The 20,267-nt window shown below is 45.7% G+C and overlaps 1 protein-coding gene and 1 long non-coding RNA gene across 18 annotated transcripts in view; one reads left to right on the forward strand and one right to left on the reverse strand.

Annotated features, from left to right (window-relative positions):
* MAGI2 (membrane associated guanylate kinase, WW and PDZ domain containing 2) overlaps window positions 1-3,900 on the reverse strand; it is a 601,975-nt gene extending 598,075 nt beyond the window's left edge. For all 17 annotated transcript variants that reach the window (XM_081023429.1, XM_081023428.1, XM_081023436.1 and 14 more), the window contains exon 1: window positions 3,455-3,900. In XM_081023429.1, coding sequence (XP_080879555.1) covers window positions 3,455-3,755 — 301 coding nt within the window. In that variant the 5' untranslated portion in view covers window positions 3,756-3,900. The remainder of the gene's footprint in view (window positions 1-3,454) is intronic.
* Window positions 3,901-4,325: 425 nt separating this feature from the next.
* LOC308486771 lies at window positions 4,326-10,267 on the forward strand. Its single transcript, XR_013991289.1, has 3 exons — window positions 4,326-4,380; window positions 5,161-5,190; window positions 9,506-10,267. It is a non-coding gene; the product is annotated as an uncharacterized lncRNA (long non-coding RNA).
* Window positions 10,268-20,267: the final 10,000 nt, after the last annotated feature.

Genomic DNA, 20,267 nt, shown 5'->3' on the forward strand with positions numbered 1-20,267 from the left:
TCCCCCCTGTAAGGAAGCTGAGTCATGTATCTTACTCCCTTTGGAGGAGCTGCGAGCTTAAGGACGTTGAAGAACAGCACCAGTTACTGTAAGGAATAAATTAAGGCATATACAGTCATAAGATTCTGATATAATCATATTGCATTTCCAACCATGGACAAAACTGCAAGTTATCTTAAAAAATAATTCCATAATTTTGCATGTAGGTAAAAAGGAATGACAGCTAAAATCAGTTTTAGCCTATTTGTCAATAATATTATCTGCCTTTTCAATCGGTAGGAGATATCTGAAAAGATGAGTTCGGCTATGTAGTCACATACATGTAAATCCCACTGAGGTCAGTAACAATCAATGTGCAGGACAGCAGTAATGGGCTCTCAAGTTCTTATCAACTTTGTTTAACAAAATAAAACTTTTTCAACTTTGTCTCCCTTTCTTTCCATATAAATTATTTTTTTTCCCCTGCGACATTTATATACTGCTTAATTATTTGTATTTCTAAGCAGTGCACATAAAAAAAGTATCCATGGAAAATTATTATATCTATAATAAAACCAAACACTATCTAAAAATGCCTGCTGGAACAGGAAAGTCGTGCATGTGAAGTTCAGCAAGGAGGGTGCCTGTCTAATCTCAGTTCCATAGAGTTGAGCCCTCAGCACTGAATGCACAGTTTTCCATGCCTTCATACCTTCTGGACTGTACAAAGTACCCAAGTGACAGTTTGCTGCACAAAAATCAAAACATAGTCGTTTTAGCAGTATGACTTTAGTAGATGAGACAAAGCAATAAAATTTCAAGTGCCTGATTCAAACTTTGGATCAGATCCATCATCTGAGGCATGCAAAAACACAAAAATCATTGAAAGTAATTAGCCAAAGAGAATACCTAAACTTTGCCACTGGACATTAAGCTGGAAAAGGAAAGCCATCTGTTACACTTTGCCATTAATATTCTGTTTATCATTCCAAATTGGTAGTAGTGGAATATTGCTTTTGACAGATTAGCATTACTTGTCCTACCAGTGTATTTCTGAGAACATGACCACACTGCAAATTCAAAGCAGTTTAACCCACAAGAGTTTTCTCTGTGGACCCTAGGAATTATTCTTTAACAAGTCCTGGGGATCTCTTAAGAGAATTCATAACAACATCGCTAAGCTACAATTACGAGGGTTCCAAAGATAAAGCCGTAACAATTAAATATTGCATAAACCAGTTTACATGTATAATGTAACTGTTGCTTCCAGGGGACCTGTTTTATTTAACATTCATTCTTATTTGTTTGCAGGGAAGGCATACACCACCATACCAAACAACTGTTATCTCCCACTTTCCATTTCTCCATCACTTTCCTTAGTGCAAGAAGTTGGGACGGGAGGGAGGAGAGCAGGCTTGTTGCACAAGAACATCAAATCCATTCTACTAGCACAATCTGAATCTCCCTTAATGTTATTTAGTGCCACTTACAAAATAGTGGGAGTCTGGAAGTGGCCAGTCTTCCTCATTCAGCAGTTGTTTACCTAATTCATGGGTTCTCATATTTATTTCAATGCACTGTAAATAACTTCTGTTGTTGATATCTGTTTTTAATTAATTTAGGACTCCAAGATTTGAGGGCAGCTTTCCGCTACATATTTGATATTTATTTATTTTGGAATGGAGAGGGAAGACTCCACACCTTACCTACCCTTTTCTGTGTCGACGCTAAGTATTTCTTAATATGGATGTAGCTTCCTTGACAAACCGCCCTACCTTCAAATGTGAAGCACAGCAGTACAACTCTAGAAAAGGGATGGCAACCTATGGCGCTTCAGGTGTTGCTGAACTTCAAACCCCATGAGCCGTGATGAGCACGGCCACAGTCAGAGATGATGGGAATGGAAGGCCACAGATTTCCTATCCCTCCCCCATAATTGCAGCATTGGCACTAAACCGATGGATTTTAGCTAGCTTTCCAATAAAGCTTTCATATGTTGGGCTGCTTAAATGCTCCTCGATGAGCAGCAAAGCCATTCCCTGCAAACCTTCTGTTGCAATCTTGCATTGCAAACTCCACTTTCTTTGAAGCTACCAATCAATGACAACACTAAAAATAAAAACGAAGCACCTTCAAGCCTGTTCTCGTTACACCAATTCCCCCTAGGTTTAAACATGGCTTTCTGCTGCCTTTAAACAAAAATAAAAAACAGGAACACTGTTTTAGCATGTCAGAGGACTTGCTTTCGACCCAAGAAACCCCTCGGCTGATTTTCGTAGAGGTGAGAAGCTTGTGGTGGTCAAGGACTTGGCGCGCAGCAGCCCAGCCAGCGCCTTCAGGGGAACACGCCCCGCGCCTTGTGCAGATTTTGGGGGAAACCCAGCTGATGAGCTAAGTCCCGCCCCGGCTTTCGCCCCGCCCTCCTATTGGCTGAAACTCCACACTCGGAATAATAACAATCGTCCTCCCAAGCGATTGGCACGCTCGCCTTGGCACGTTGCGGCGCCTTAGCGCAGGCTGGTCCCCGGCGCGGCTACTACGACTCCCCGGGAGGGTTAGTCACCGGGGATGCTTTCCAGGGAAGCCTCGTTATTGCAGAGCTGTCATAATGTTTAGCCACACTTCTCCCCCTCCTTCCTTCCTTCCTTCCATGGCACGCGTTGGTGCCACCGCTCCCCTTGCCAGGAGAAGATTCCCTGGAATACCTTCCTTCTACTCGGGTCCCGGGCTGAAAATGGGTGCATGGCGGGGAGGGGAGTGTCGGTGCCGAGGCTGAAGTCTGCCTTGGATCCATGCTGCCCTTCCTCGTAGAGCCAGATCCCAGCCCTCAGCGGGATCCACTTTCAGGTAACGGTGCAGCGGCTGGCAGCCTTACAGCCCTTTCACAGGCATGTTTACTCAAAAGCAAGTCCCACGCACCGAGTACAGAAAAAGAGCTTACTCCCAAGTAAGTGTGGATAGCCCTGCATCTGTCCTGAGCAAAAAGGTGAGAGAGGAAAAGGTGGCGCTCTGCACTTGCTCAGAAGCACTCGCTTTTTCTGATATCCCAGGACTCAGCTTTGGCGGAGGGGGGCAGATTCTGCACATTTACGCCCCGCGCATCCCTGGCTCCCCAGCCCTTTCCCCGCCGGCCTGCTCCCTCTTCAGTCCCAGCTGGGCCCGGCCGAACTTTCTCCGCTCCCCGCGGCTCTCCGCCGCTGACGCACATTTAATTCTGCCGTGCAGCACACGAGACACGCAGCGCGATCCAGGAAGGCTGTGCGCCGCCGCCGCCGCCGCCGCCGCCGCCGCCGCGGCTGCCTCCCCTTCCCCAGCCGCAGGAAGGGGGTCGGGGCGCCGCGGGGACGGCGGCGGCCAAACTGCCCCGAAGCGGAGAAGTTGCCGCGCCTGGCACCCCGCCGCCTTGGTCTTCTTCTTCGGGGCCCTTCGCCCGCCAACCCCCTCCCCTCCCCCCCCCGGCCCGCCCCGCGCTTACCTTGCTTGACGCACTTGAGCCGGATGGGGTCCTTGCAGTGCTTGATCACGGCCAGCACATCCCGGATGGTGAGCCCGGCCACGGGGGTCTCGTTCACCTCCAGCAGCAGCTCCTCGGGCACCAACTTGCCTCCGCTCTCGTAGACCACCTTGCCGGGCTTGACCTCCCCCAGGTACGGGAACTGCCCGTTCTCGGCGCCCCCCTTGAGCTCGAAGCCCAGCTGGCCCTCCTGGCTCCTCACGATGACACACTCATGGACTCGGCTCGTCCAGTGGCTTTTCTTCTTCAAGCCCTTGGACATTGCCGTGAGGGGGAAAGGGATGGGCGCTTCTCCCTTGCCCGCCCGCCTGCCTGCCTGCCTGCCTGCCGCCTCCCTCCCTCCTCTCTCCGTCCCCCTCTGGCTCGCTCGCTCGCTCGCTCTCCTTTGCCTCGGGGTGTCCTTGGAGTTTCCTTTCGCTCGTGTGGGGCTGGCGAGGAGGAGGAGGAGGGAGGCTGCCGAGAGGGGCGGGCGAGGGGGCTGCTCTCGCCTGCCGTCTGGGCCGGCGGAGAGCAGGGAGGATGGAGCGGGGCGAGGGACGGGGCTGAGGCGGGGAGGGTGGCGGCGGCGGCGGCGGCGGCTTCCCCCCCTCTCTGCCGCTCTAGCTGCGGGTGCGCGGGGAACTGCTGGCCATGGCAGCTGCGGCAGCCAGGGTGCTGCGTGAGAGGGAGAGAGAGTACGGACTAGTTTTACAGTAACTGGATGGCGAGCCTGAGGGGGGAGAGCGAGAGGGCGGGCTGCGTGTGGATGCTGCTGCTGCTGCTGGAGTAGTAGGAGGCGGCGGCGGCGGCGTGGATGTGTGCGGAGGGGGGGGGGGGGCGTCTGCCTGCCTGCCTGCCTGCCTGCCTGGCTCGCGCACTCGCTCTCCTCAGACGGAGCCTCTGACCCGGTAGTGAAGGCCGAGAGGGAGGCTGGCTTGCCTGGCAAAAGCAGCAGGGAAGGGAGGGAAGGGAAGCGAAGGGAGAAGGCGGGGAGCAGCCAGCGGTGGGTGGGTGGGGAGGGAGGAGAGAAGACGGACCCGCCGCCGCCGCCGCCGAGGCAGGCACGGCCAAGCGCCGCCAGGCTGAGGAAAACGGCGCCTCAGGCTCCGGCGCGCGCCCGCGCGCTCAGCGTCTCTCGCTTCCCCTCAGGTTTGGCGCGCTTGGCTAAGGAGACGTAGCCCCCCCCCCCCGCCGCGCGCACACGCACAAAACGGAGCCAGCCTCGCGCAACCCCCGCGCGCTCCCTCTCGCCCCCGCGCTGCGCAAAGGCGCGATTCTGAAGGGAGCCGGCGCGCATCTGCGGCGAACCATCCAGGCCAAAGGATCCCGGAAGGGAGCCAACTCCCAGGGGCCGCAGTCCCTTCACACACACCCATAAAATATTTGAGGGGGCCAGTCCCCCCCCCAAAAAAGTAGATGGGCATTGCCATTCCAATGGCGTGCGCGCGCCGCGTCTTGCAGGGCAAGGTTTACCTTTTATTCAAGTTGGCCCCCCTGACCCCAGCATTGCTTCGGATCTGCCAGTTGCTGCAAACGGGGGCGGGGGGGGGCTGCTCTTGGGCTCCGATCCTGCTTGCTGGTTTCCCCACGGTGAGAACAGGATGCCCAACTAGGTCTTATGTCTGGTTTTCTGCAGGGGTTGGCTCAAAGGCCAACTCTTTATATTTTTTCCTTTTCCCTTTCTGCAGCTCAAAATCAGCCATTGCATCTGAAAGCCGGTTGGTCACCACTTGGGATCTCTGAATCCTCCACACCCCCAAGATGCTTCAATTGCCTCATTGGCAATCTCATAATCTCACACAATCTCATATGGCGTGTAACTTTGCCTTTTGCTGCTGCCTGTCCAGTCCAACACAAAGTAGGGGATGGGTTTTAATAGATAGGAGAGGATATAGTAATTTAGCCCTCCAGGTGTAGGTTAAACATACAAAGAGATCAGAGAAAGGACCTAGGCAACTCATAAGTATGTTTCCAGCTACAAGAATGTAGGCATGGAATTAATGGATGTGCCAGTTTGCCTTCATTACTCATACATATTTCCTTTGAATAGACTGTGTGTGTGTGTGTGTGTGTGTGTGTGTGTGGACTGATAATAATAATATTTTTTTATTTGTACCCCACCCATTTGGCTGGGTTTCCCCAGTCACTCTGGGCGGCTTCCAGCAAAGATTAAAAATACATCAAAATGTCATTAAAAACTTCCCTGAATAGGGCTGCCTTCAGATGTTTTCTAAATTTCAGGTAGTTGTTTATCTCTTTGACATCTGATGGGAGGGCGTTCCACAGGGCGGGTGCCACTACCGAGAAGGCCCTCTGCCTGGTTCCCTGTAGCTTTGCTTCTCGCAGTGAGAGAACCACCAGAAGGCCCTCGGCGCTGGACCTCAGTGTCCGGGCAGAATGATGGTGGGTGGAGACGCTCCTTCAAGTATACTGGACTGAGGCCGTTAGAGCTTTAAAGGTCAACACCAACACTTTGAATTGTGCTCGGAAACATACTGGGAGCCAATGTAGGTCTTTCAAGACTGGTGTTATGTGGTCTCAGCAGCCACTCCCAGTCCCCAGTCTAGCTGCCGCATTCTGGATTAGTTGTAGTTTCCGGGTCATCTTCAAAGGTAGCCCCATGTGGAGCGCATTGCAGTAGTCCAAGTGGGAGATAACTAGAGCATGCACCACTCTGGCAAGACAGTCCAGGGGCATGTGTACCAGATGGAGCTGGTAGACAGCTGCCCTGGATACAGAATTGACCTGCGCCTCCATGGACAGCTGTGAGTCCAAAATGACTCCCAGGCTGTGTACCTGGTCCTTCAGGGGCACAGTTAGCCCATTCAGGACCAGGGAGTCCTCCACACCTGCCCACCCCCTGTCCCCCAAAAACAGTACTGGCTTCTGCTGTTTGCTGCCTTGCTCTTTTTTCCATAGCTGAACCTGGGAGTATTATTTTCCCCCTCATCCCTCCCTCCACACTCCTAAAGAGTCTTGCAAATCTGAATTGTTGCAGTGGAATCCATTGTTAAAGAAACAAAAATGTAGTGGCACCAGTGCTTTTTTTTTCTTAAAAAAAATGTTTAGGGATACTCTCATTTTCCTTCTCATATTGAAATAGTGCTCTTCAATGAGGCCAAACTTAGATTCACAAAATGTTTAGGGGTATGCGTACCCCCTGCTTACCCCCAGAAAAAAGCACTGAATGGCACCATTGTTGTTTTTTGTTGTTTTTAAAGTGATGGCTTTAAATGTGAAGGAAAGGTTACAGGAAGAAGAGAAGGAGGAAAACGTTCTCAAATGTGCTCTGACAAGTATCTTTTATAATAAATTTTCAAGAAAAGGGACTTATTTCCAAGTAGACTATAGAAGCTATATATTGTCATGGCCTCTCCCAGATAAAAAATACACACATCTGATATTTAAGACTATTGGCAAGAGAAACCTTTGCAGCAGCTTCCGTGGTGCTCCAGATACACACAACACATGCCTGCTTCTAGCCTGTGGTCCGCAGGTCTGGGCCCTATGGAGCAGTTGCAGCAACAGTGGGGCCCCTTTGCTCCTTTGGCTTATATACCCTCCTCCGATGGGCTCCTTGCCCACCACCTGAGACCTTTCCTGCATGGAAGTCATTGCTGCTCTGCCTTTTTCAAGCCCCTCCTGGTTCCAGGAGACTGTGGGGTGGGGGAAGGTGGGGGATCTACTGAACCATCCGTTGCCAGAACTGTCCCTTCTTCCTCAGCTACATCCTGCACGCCTTCCTCTGCCTTGGACTGCCCTGACTCCCTCCTCTCGCCTTGTGGGTGGCATGACTGGTCATCACTCCCATGGTCCCCTGCCTCTGCCACACACTCTGGCAGTCCCTAGCACATATACGTTTGTGGCTTAAAAGGCAGTGAGATCTTTTTCCCATGCTGGGTTTCAAGTCTCTTTTTTTACCTTGTTATACACAGCAAAGAGGGGTGGAGATGTCCTCACGTGATGCCCCTTACTTGATTTGTTTCTCTGTTCCAAACCCCTATTCAATGGTGCTGTCATCTGCTCATGTACAACAGCTGTCTGAAGTATGCATATCTTAGCTTAACCTCAGCTTATGTTTTCAAATTAGAAAATGTACTGAACGGCATTGTTTCTCAGGAAACTACAGGCTACATGTCAGTTGGGGCCAACATCATGTGTACTTGGTTTCAAACACCAACGGTGCAAGTGCAATGTATCTGATGGAAACAGCAAAGTAAACACAGTCTGGGATGCAATGAATGCAGATACCGCAACCACCATCTCCACCCACTGAAGTACTAACCCTACAAAAACAAATCATTAATTTGCCACTGTGGAGTGAGTGGGGAAGGGGCTCCTGTGGTCCCATCTGGAATGCACATTCAACGTGTGCAGAGAAGACACAAGTGACTGATGGGAACTGAGCAGATTAAGAATTGCGCTGACATATGGAAATTGATTGGCAGTCATAGCAATTTCATTACAGTTTAAGCACTTCAAATTATTTTTGTGTGTGGAATGTGTACTGGTTGCATTGAGTGATTTGTAGTAACAAGTGAGATGGGCGTGTATTTAGAGAATAATGAATGAGAACAGGAACATTTAAGGGGAAACAAAGAACAAAGACACTTTGATACAGCGTTCTACATGGGTGGAAACGTAGGTGTTAAGAGTCTAATTTCATGAAGGAGCTTGTAGGATTTGTAACCCAAATAGAGAACACTTAAAGAAAAGGAAAAGATTTTTTAAAAAAAGAAATATTGAGGATGAAATTAATTTATACCAAGGAACAGGGCCAGAAGAACAGTAAAAGCCTCTATTTTCATAGTCCTCTGTAAATGTGTTTTGAATTGCAGCCTTTGAGGGCATCTGTTCTCTGTCCTCCTGTCTGGGAGTGTCCCCCTCTAAAATCACCACACTAGGCTCCCCTCATCCAACAATAGCCTTCACATGAGCCGCCTGGCCTGAGGGCACTCAAACCCTTCTGCCCAGAAGCAGGTAGGCTAGAGTAAATGTTCCCTACCCAGGGTCCCTCAGCATGTGGAAAGGAATGATGTTCTCACTTCTGCTGGACCTGGGAACATGCCTTTTCTATCTTAATGTCCAACCAGCGACATATTTGCTCATTTGTTAGTCTTTCTGGTTTTTTTTTTGAATGATACGTGGTCAGAAACTCTGGTTAATGCTTGACATGCCGTGCTTAATGACATCACTGCCCCCCCCCCCGGGTCTCAGGTTTGAGCCCTGAGATCTCAAGGTCTGGGATGCTCCTACACACTGATTATGAAGGAACAAGAAGCACCAGGTTTTTATCTTCCTAGGCCTTGCTCAAAAAGGAAATTGCACATTCTTCTACCTGGGAGATGTGCAAGTTTCTGTTGTGTCAGGAGGATGTGCATCTCCTGGGTGGAAAAGATGAGAAAACTGGTTTTTTACTTAGCACCACCAAGTTTGATGGGACTGAGGGCTATTAAGGCTTCCAGTCTTTTTGCCAACCTCTCCCCCCATAGTTATATGTTTCCCCCGCTTCCCACCCTGCCATCTGCATCCGTAGTGGGGTTGCCTTAGTCAGGGAAATGGACTGGGTCAGGCTGCTTTCAAAACTTATCCCTGCTCCCACTGTTCCTCCAAACTGAACATGGACTCCAGGCTTTAAATAGTGTAAGTAAGGAACATATTGGCTCCACTTACATTCCAAAATCTGGTCCCTAGTTTGGAGGGGAAATCTCTTTAAAAATCTGTTCTCCCCCGCCATTCAGAAAAGTGTTCTTCCATTTTAAGGTTAGGAAGCTGCATGGTCATCTTTAAAGCCCCCAGTCTATGGCTTTACTCTACCCTATCCGTTTGTCAGGGGCAGACTTTGGACTTTGAAATTTCAGTGGCTCCCTGTGCAAGGCCAAAATTTGGCACTGCCCCCCCCCCCCGTCATCTTCCGTTCTGCTCAGTTCACCATGTCATAGTTGTGACGCTCTGCTGCACTCCATAGGCTCAGCACCCATTGCAGCAGAACCTGTTGCGCTGCCCTAAATCCACCTCTGCCTTTGTCCACAGTCATGCTCCACCAGGTCTCGGCTCATCATTCTCAGACATTAAGAGGGATGCTACTACCTTCAACAGCATCAACCTTTCTGCCCTTATCCCTGGACCTGCCTCAGAAAAGTTATATGGTGTGCTCCCCCCCCTTCCCCCAAACTCTTCCTTCCAAAGCACATCTATTGCTAATTCGTTAATTTAGTTAATTAATTAAACAGCTAATTGAGCAATCCGCTTTACCACAACACAAACAGCTCCGTGAGATCCCACCTCTAGCTTAACTCATAAAGTTCTCACTGGGGGCCAATACAGTATGTTTGCTGTTTTATGTATCACTTTAATAATTAGTAGAAGATGCCTTTTATTTCCCAGTGCTTAAGCTTCCATATTACCTTAAACAAGCTTGGTTCATCAGGATTATTTGCGGTTCTCAGTACTTGTTTGAATCTGATTGCTGCTGATCTGACTATTATGCTGAATATCCTGTCTCTTAAATGGTGCCTACTCCCACTTTAAAGTGTTTCCATTAAAAAACCTATCAGCAACAACCTGAGCCTGCATAGAATATTAATTTGTAACAGGTATGATCGTTTAGATAATTACAGGCCTTTGATTCTGTTGTCAAAGGCGTGATGGATGTGCAACTATGGAGCTGTGGTGGTTCATTGGGAAATAATAATTTCATGTAATGGAGGAATGCCTGCGTGCGCACCAGGGGCCACAATGCAACACAGAGGCAGGAGTGCTTAAGTAGGCCAGCACAATATTCTCTACTACACAATTTCTTGAACAGCAGAGGAGGGTACGGGGAGGGGGGAGAGAAGTAGTAGTGCTGTTTGAATTTCATGAAACTCTCTGATAATGTCATGTGAATTCTTAAACATTAGCTTTTGCATTTCTAATTGTTGCCATTTCAGGAGAGCACCCTAGTTTTGAAAGACTCATCTGGAAAATAAAATAGTCCTAATCAGAGGAGTCTCATCAAAGTGAATAGACATGACTAACTTAGGCACATTAATTTCAAAGGGCAGAAATGAGTTAAATACCACTCATAGAGTTGTATTCAATGTAGTGCTAAGTTGCTTGTTCTGTTAGTGCAAGGATAACTTGAGCCCCATGTTGGGCACAGGATTCCTGCATTACGGGGGATTGGACTAGATGATCCTCATGGTCCCTTTCAACTGTACCATTTTATGGTTCTGTGGTTTCCCCCCAAACCTCCAGAGCTGATGTGGAGAGGGCATGGGGCATGTGCAAGGGGAGGAGTCGGGAGAAAGTTGCATTGTGCAGATGTAAATCCTTGCACAAATGAAACAATGCATTAGGTTACCACCCAAGCGCTTGAAACTCTTTGCAAGCTGGTCCTGGGCACAGTGGCGTAGCATGGGTTGTCAGCACCCGGGGCAAGGCAAGTAATTTGCGTCCCCTAATTTGCGCCCCCTTTAGCCTTCTGAAAAAGCATGCAAGGAAAGCAATATGCAGCATTGTTTACAGGAGAAAACACCAACCATGACAGCGCTGAGAGAGAGTGAGTGAGCCAGGTAGGGGCAGAGAGCTGCGAGTGCGAGCGCCCCCCCCAGATGTTGCGCCCGGTGCGTCCGGCCCCCCCTGCACCCCACGCTACGCCACTGCCTGGGCATGCCTACTCGAAAGTAAGGTCCACTGAGTTCAGTGGGGCTTACTTCTAAGAAAGCGTCCAGAGCCTTAAGCTGCAATCCTGACCCCAGTTACCTGCATGGAAGCCTCTTTGAATTCAACGGGACTTATACCTGGGAAGACATGGTTAGGATTACATTGCTAGGCGGCAAGTCGGTGCTAACTTACCTTGATTGCAAAATTACCTCCAGACTCTCAGTATGTTGCAGGTGAGATTCAGTGGCATGAGGGCAAATTAAGTTTGCACAGATGAAAGTGGACATGGCACTCTTGCACAACAAACCCACTCCTTTAAAAAAATGACTTCTTTTCAATAAGGAAATTAATGGGGAAATGCACTGGAAAGTGTGGGGTAACAACTGCTTGACACAATGTCATCTAACCTCCCCACAAACAAATGCATGTTCAATAGACAGCCTGTGTCATATAACCTCCCTGCCAATTTTGTGCAAACAAATCAGGATGAATGTTCATTAAACAGGTTGTTTGGAAGTGACCTGTGTTCCACTGGACACACTGGGGCAACCCCCCCCCCCTTTTAGTACACATACATAGGATTTTTCCTGGGTCTTGCTGCTCTTGTCAATATGGTCACACAAACACCTAGAATTGGTTCCAATATTCTTGAGTGTCAAGATCACTGGTGATTCTGTTAACAGCGGAAGACAACTTTTGAAGGGCTAAGCCAGGGGTCAGCAAACTTTTTCAACAGGGGACTGGTCCACTGTCCCTCAGACCTTGTGGGGGGCTGGACTAGATTGGGGGGGGGGAATGAATGACTTCCTATGCCCCACAAATAACCCAGAGATGCATTTTAAATAAAAGGACACATTCTACTCATGTAAAAACACGCTGATTCCCGGACTGTCCATGGGCCGGATTTAGAAGGTGATTGGGCTGGATCTGGGCCCCAGGCCTTCGTTTGCCTACCCATGGGCTAAGCCTCCACATCTGCTTCCTTTTTCAAACAGGAACATTGTTCTAAAGCTAGTGTTTGATATGGCATTTCTCTTACTGACAGCACCAATGCATCTAGACTAAAGCCTCAAACTGGTTTAATCTGTTATTCCTTCTTCTGAGGGGTACTAAGGTTCTGTGTGGGAGGATTCTGATCTTGGGAGTTTTGTGTTGGGGAAGGCATAACCCTTTCCCTTCCAGTGATATTTCTCCTTTCACTTTTCCCCAAGCTTCTTTTCCCTCGTGGAAGAAAATATGGGAAAGAGCAAGCAATGGAGAAGAAATGATTTTCCACAGAAAAATAGAGAGAAAAGAATAAAAAAGTTTATGTCTTCCAAGGCTGGTTGCAGGCTCTGCATCTGAATTGAAAGAACAAAGCTAATAAAAACCTTGAGGAAAACTTTGTGTAGTTTGGCCTGAAAACACTTAGGTAACCTTGTGTATGACTGTGTCTTAAGTAAACAAAGCAGAACACAGTTTATGTTGATGTCTTCTGCTCAAATGTTGCCCTCTGCTTAGAGCACAGTTGCATATGGTTACATTTCAAAAGATTATTTTCCATTTGTTTTGCTTCTCTTTTTTAAAGGTACTTTCCCCATTTCTAAGGATTTTTTAAAATAAAAAACTCTTGATTTTTGCTGAGTGCTTGATGCTACACTACAAACAAAGCAGTCAGAACAACAACCCTTATTTGAGCCAAATTGTCATGGGTTGTGTGAAAGGGCTTTTAAATCCTTGCTTGCATACTGATGCTTTTGTAGACTCCTGTGACCCGTTTTCTAAGCACTATGTAGTACACAAACTTGTTCACATCTGTTCTGATTTGAACTCTAAGCCATTTGATATAGAACAGAGCTAGCTTTAGTATCATCTTGTCAAACTGTTTGGATGGGTTCCATGTTATTTAAACCGAGGATGGGAACAGGTGGGGCAAGGAGCACTATGCATTCACCTGTGGTCTGGATGCTTGCCAGCTTACAAAATCATGCCAGGTGACACTAACCTTTATGTTGAAGGTAGTTGTAAACGCTTTCTTAGTAAGGAAAGGAGCAGGCAGCAGCAAAAAATGTCGCACTGGAGGCCCTTTTAAAAAAGTGTGTGAACAGATGAAGCGGCCTTATACTGAGTCAAACAAGTGGTCCATCTAGCCCAGTACTGCTTTCACTGGCTGGCAGAAGATCTCCAAGTATCCCAAATGATGGGGGTAGAATTGAAACTGGAATACAAACTCCTCTAGTTCAGAAATCCATTATGAACCCGGCCTAATTTCAGAGGAGTTGGGGAGTGCCTATTAATGGGTTTTGAATTTGCTTCCCTGCCAGTCTCACATCCATCCATCCAATGTATCCTTGTCTTACTGTTTAAATTAAAGTTATCCTTGTGTAATAGTGGGCAAATTGATGAAAGGGTAGTTCACTGAAAAGAAGGAGGAGCCTCATTGTGTTTTCCTTGGCTTGGATGCTCCTGTCATTTCCCACTAGGAGTTGTACTTCTCTGTGGCTCTTAACTCAACCAATTGAAAAATCTCATGCACCACCATAGGGAATGATGCTTCTGAACATGCAGCTAAGAATGTTCAGGCATATCCGGGTCAATAAATGAAAATGGTGGTGAGGTGAGGTCAGACTCCCCCGTGTTTGGTGCCCAACCTTCTGAAAGGAATCTTGAAAAGGTCCAAGCTTTCCCCAAGAATCCTCATAGAAATCTCAGGAGAACTGAACACACTAGAAAAAGATCCCAGTTGTACTCAAAAACTCAAGGTTCAAGTAAAAACAACAACAAAAGATATGCCTTTGCCAGAAGCCTAAAGTTGGCAGACCAACTTTTACTTGGTATGATTCTTCCAATATGATGATCACAATCTTCTCATGTGATTTCATGAGCTTTGAGGGGTTTTTCAACATTCAAGCCGTGTTTGAATTTTATGAAATATTTTTTTTAAAAAAATGTGATTTCAGCATTTTTACAGTAGCATGGCTTAGAATCCAGGAGAATTTGCCAACATCATACTCCCATAATGGAAGAATCAATGCAGGGTCCATTTATAGAACTGGAAATGTAAAAAATGAACCTTAAAGATTTGGAAAAGATCAGTACACACACCCATGGCCAATGTCTGTATTTTCTTTTTATCTCCATGGTGATACTAACTTTTCACATATATGTTGGATTTCCTAGGCTATTTGTGCAAATCAAGAGACTCACAGACAGCTAAACGAATTGGCATTAAAACAGTAACAACAAAAACTGCTGTCTCCTCTGCAGAGACAAAAACAAGGTATTCAAACCAGGTATTTTCCTAAATATGAGTTTGATCCTAATTAAGACTTCATGCATTCCAATACCAATAAACATAAAATGAAACCAATATTGGACAATGTTGCTTTGTATTTATTTTATATACTAGTACTGGAGTAAATAAATTGTTTTTAACAATGTATATTTAAAAATAAATTTATGTTTATTACATTTCCTCTTTTTTAAAAAAACAACTTTTATTTATGCAGTTTTAACAACTTTTATACACAGTATCCATCTCATCTCTTTTCCAAAGACCTCCCAATCCATCTCTCTGTGGCATTCTAGGGAAATCTTGATCTGCTGCATATCCTGACACTTCACCATTATCATGTCAAGTCATCCTTTTTGATGTTATCTGCTGTTCATATGTTAACTCCTACTTGTAGATTAAATTGTATATTGTACCCTCTAAAACAATTTCCAAAACACCTCCACTCTTCTCTTCTCTTTAACTCATCCTTATTCCTTAGTTTCACGGCCATGGTTACTAGATCTATGTATTCTAACAACTTGTTCTGCCAAATCTTCGTGGGTACCTCTTCCTTCATTTTTAAATATACGCTGGTACCTTGGTTCTTGAACTTAATCTGTATATTCTAGACAAACTAGTCCATAAATAGAACTGTCATAGTGACCTGCAATGAGAAAAACAGATAATGTAATATCAGTAAAATCTATTACATTAGAGTTAAAGAAAACAAACCAGAGGACAACATAAATGACATAGAACAGCCAGCTAATGGTGCACATGCTGTCCTACAAAGCTAAATATATAGATAGAGGCTTGGACTATACAGTGTTATGAATGCTAGCCTGCTTGGCCAGCCATCTTTTTTGTTACACAGATTTTGCTAACACAAGGCTGCATGATTCTTTTGTAAGGAAGCCAAATTCTTTTCCTTTTAAGTTAGCTGGAACCTCTTTCTTTCTTCATTTTACTACCAACAGATGTTTGCTGTAACTTCTAAAACTCTGTGAGTAAAAGCTTCACTTATTTGCAAAGCTAAGTATCTGTGATTTATTCTAACCTAAGCCTTTTTGTGGAGAACATTTAAAGGTGGATGAGGGTAGATGTAAATCTAACCAAGTTTTAATGTGCTTGGAGCAATCGTGATGGTGCTAACTTTGCTATGAGAGAGTAAGGATTTCTTTTCCAAACCTCTTTTAGCAATACACATCCCCTCATTAGCCTTGTTATGTGCTCTCCCTGAGTGTTTCTGCCTGGTTGGAATGTGCTCTTCAACTCTGATAAGGCATATTGCTTGCCTGGATGGAAAATAGAGAATGTAACAATATGAAAACAGGCATCATGTTGATGCTTAAAAGTAAAAAAAAAAAATTTTTGAATTGAGTCTGTGAATTAGCAGGAAGTTAACCACAACTTGGGATGCACCCAAAAGGGATGCATTAGTTGGATTTTTAAAAAAAGGTTTATTCCCTCTGAAAATTAAACCCCTCTCTCCTTATGTCTTCTTACAAATGACTTTTGAAAGCCCCTTTTAGCTTCTAGGTGGTCTCAGATTTGTCATGAGTGGGGTGTGTTCTTGGTCTAAAAGCTCCCTTAGCCACACAGAACTAATTGTACGATTCTGTGGATTTTGGTCAAAGACCTTTTGCATATAGACTGTAAATGTAACAGTTTTAAATCACTTGAAGCATCATTTAAAGTTCTGCTTTTCCCACACCCCAGTTATCATTTTCACATGTAAATGATTCTGTGCTGAATGAACTGCCAGAGTTCATTCAGCACAGTAACTATTAGAGTAACTAATATCTATCAGGTAGATAAAATTATGCAAAATGTAAAATAACATTTTAATGTTCTGCATGAAAAAGCTCTTGGCTTTTCATGCCTTATAAATTTGGAATTGAACATTGTCACAAAATGATGCTCCCACTATAAAAAAATCCACTCATTATGGAACCTCAGAAACAATAGGTTCTATACCATTTTCAAATTATGAATAATTACTCTGCAGATTTAAGTTTCTGCCCACTCACCTTATTTTATTTGTACCAAAAGGAGTAGTGATTTCCCCTGTGTCCCCCCTCAGGAGTTAACCAGGTAGCCTTAAAGGTCTTGTTTGAAGGAGGTGCTGGAAGTGGGGGACAAGGAAAACAACTGGTGTTCAGTTCCAGACTCTCTCCATTCTTTCAACTATGCACCCCCCTCCTTTCACATGGAATTGTAGTCACAGAAAATGACTAGTATAGTTTTATTACAAATTATTCCACATCAGTAAGTATAGCAAAGGCTGTGTACACATTACATTTTATTCTAGAATCAATGGAGACTTGTTTCTTTCTGCTGGAATCCTGGAAGCCAAGAACCAAGTTTTGGGCAAGAACTCTTGGTGAGAGAACCCCAGCAGAGATCTAATGTTGCAAAACATGCAGCAAAGAAAAGCACAGAAATATAGTCTGTAAAAACTATATTGTGTTCTTCCGGTGAGTCCCAAAAATATCCCCTTTTAAAAGCTCTTTCCAATTTATTCCACTGTGGGAAATGGCAAGCGAACCTAACTATGTATGAGTGCTAATTAGTGCAGAAATGGGTTCAGACCAGAGAATTCTGTTCCTAGACTCAGCTAGGTCATGCCTCCTCATCTCTGAGGGAGGAAGTGGTGCTGTTTCTCTTCCTTTCTCTCCTTCTCTTCTCAACATGTAATCCACTGGGGGGGACATGTCTGAACTTGCTTCAGACTGCAGGTTTGAAACAATATGTTGTATTTTGCACCCAGCAGTAATCTACCTGTGTAGATTACTACACAGGAATAACACATGAACCAGACTTTTGGATTTAGTAAGTAAAGCATTTTAAGCATACTTAACAATGTGTGGTCTGTCCATTGCCAGAGGAGGAGAGAAGCGGAAGCAAGAGCTTTAAGGCAGACTAAATGGAATATGCAAAAGGGTTTAACAACCTATATTCCATGCTATGCTGCTAGTGAACTCTGAGAGTGTTTCTAACACTGCTGGGGGGCTCTCTCCTGCTGGAGGGTGTGCAAAGCCCCATGTTTTGACACTAGGCACCCAGCTGATTCTGACATGTGGGTCAGATCTATTTTTCCACCTCCACACCCACTTCCCTAGCATAAAGATGCTACACAGAAATGCCACATGGACCGGAACAGCCTAGGAAAAGGTTGCACCAGCCTGCGCAGTGTCTGGAGATGCCACGCTGCCCTGCACAGCCTCCACTTCCTCCTCCTCTGGTGCCACAGATTGAAGGAGTTGAATTGAACACAGGGGTTTCCTTCTGTTTTTTGGTCCTGCGCTCTGGTGTGAGCCAACTGACTTGTGCCACAGTGTGGGACCAAAAAATGCCCATCTTAGGGTCTTGTGCTCTGAGCATGCAAGCCACAATGTGATATCTGGGCTTTGGATCAGAATCCGGGGCAGTTTCTGTCAATCTGCGATGTCCCTCTTAAATCGGGACGCTTGGCGGGTATGCAACATTAGTTTCATATCATTACACAGAAAGACACACTGGCTGCATTCAGATGTAACACTGACCATTAACTATTGTTAGGCAAGTTAATCTGTGCATGAACTCATGCGAGGCCATGCAGTCCAAGGCCACGTGCTTCATGTCTCCCTTTCTTTCAGCAGAGAAACACACCGTGGAGTTGCTGGCTTAGGGTTGCATCCAAAGCAGCACTTACAGTTTGTTTCTCCCAAACAGCCCATGATTGGGAAGCCAAGTTTGGTTTGTTTCTCCCAGATATGAACACTAGTTTGTACTAAGACAGTCACTCCATCGTTTGTTTCCCCACTCAGAGGAAGAAAGGAGCAGAGTGGGAGTCCTTGGGTTGTGTGACCTCCTTCCATGCAGCTTGTATCTAAACTCATTTTCCTAGCCATAGTTAACAGCCGATATTACGTCCAAACACAGTTTGCCATTGCTTTACATTCAGCATTTATTGATGGATTTTTATTCAACTGGATTTATGTGCTGCTTAATCGGCAAAGAAATACCAGGCAAATAAAACGTTAAAAACAAGCTGACATAAAATTTGTCAAAATGCAATAAAACCAGTAGTTTTAAAAATAAATAGATATAATAAGATCACACATTAAATTTATTTGTCTAGTTTTGCCCAAAGGCAAAAAGTTATTAGCAGGTGCCAGAAACAATATTGGTGTCTGATATGAATGGGCAGGGGATTCCAGACTTGGTGCTGCCACAGCAAAGGCTCCATTCCTTGCAAGGGCCAGAAATTTGCAGATGTGCCAGTTTTGCAGATGGAAGCACATGAGTGGGCACATATGGGGCAAGTCAGTCAAGCATTCACATTCAACAGCAATTGTTTAACAGGGCGACATTTTCATCAAGTTGTGCATCTTGCTATTACAAATTGAGTCATCAGATCAAGATATAATAACCTTTACTTCTCCAGTGCTGCTACCTTAATCCACCTGGTCTGCCTTGAGAAATGCTCTGCCCATTATTAGTCGCTGTCTGGAGCTTGCTTCCGGGACATTATGCATCTTGACGCTGCTGTATGAACCACACTGATTTTACAGCTTTGTGCCACCTACTCACATCACTCTCTTGCGTGTTCATCCAACCAGCAAGCATTCACAACTTAATATCACTCATATTTAGCTTGGCACTGGATTGCAAGCTACCACTTTTAATAGTCTTCTGTTGTGTGACGCCACTGAAGATGGAACTCCATGTGGCTTTGGGAAGTGTATGCTTGCGCTTGTAGAGAAAATGAGCAGGTGGGAGAGAGAAGGGATCAGTGCCCCTTGTCCCCTCAGCTAGACTTAGTCTGCATGCATGCCATGAATTTAAAGCATATGACACCCCCCAAAGGATACTGGGAAGTGTAGTTTGTTACGGGCGCTGGGAAATGTAGCTGCAAGGGGCAAACTACAGTGCCCAGCATTCTTTGGGAGGCATCATGTGCTTTAGTTTAAATGCTTGCTGTGTCAGTGAACTTACTTCCAGATAGGGAGTTCATTGCGGTGGGGGGGGGGGGAGAATAAAAATAGCATTTCTAGGGAAGAAGTGGTCAGTGGGTCTGCTTGTTCTCTCCTAGCCCTGCACCGGCCTTTTGAGGGAACACAGGGTCAGTGGCCTCAGGTTTCCTGCCCTGAGAGTATGTGGCCAAGCTTTCATGCATCACATGCTTCCCACACCCATCGCCCTTGTCTTCTGCATTGGGGGTAAGCAGAAGGTAGATCAGGATCTACTGGCAGATCTGCAGGTGATTTAAAGTAGGTCAGCAAGGATTTTCTGTCCAATTGTTTAAAAACAAAATGACATTCCCCATTGTGCTGCTGGAATGAAGAAAGCTGGTGGGCAGGCAGTCATTGGGACAGGATTGGGTTTTTGTGTGGAAGGTCTGTGAGCTCAGTTCAGTTTTGTTCCTGAATGCACGAGGGAGTAAAACTAAGCCAATAAACCCCATGTCTGAATACAGCCTAAATATGCAACATTGTTCTTTATTTTAACCCTCTCCTGGTTGTTGTTTGTTTTCTGCCCCTCAGTTTGCGATAAAGTGAATCTGTTCTCTTCAGTTGAAAAGACTATGAACAACAAAACACGTATTTTGAACCTCTAATTTTCTTGCTCTGATACCACAGCAGTGAATGGGATTTAAACACCCGCTGGCCCAACGTCTTCACCAAACGCTGTTGCAAGCTCAGCTGATTGGTACCATTTATCCCAATGTCAAATTGTGCATTGTGTGATTTTGTATTCACATGCTCAAAAACCATGTGATGTACTCATTTTCGGTGATGAAAAATAAATTAAGCAAGCAACCATTCAAGAGGATTCAATTGCGCCATTGTACAGGCTGGGTTTTGTGCACAGAATGGTATTCTACGAACACAGTCAAGTAGGTTTCTATTT

This window comes from Podarcis pityusensis, assembly GCF_964106645.2.
Source record: "Podarcis pityusensis genome assembly, chromosome: 10".
Classification (NCBI taxonomy): domain Eukaryota; kingdom Metazoa; phylum Chordata; class Lepidosauria; order Squamata; family Lacertidae; genus Podarcis; species Podarcis pityusensis.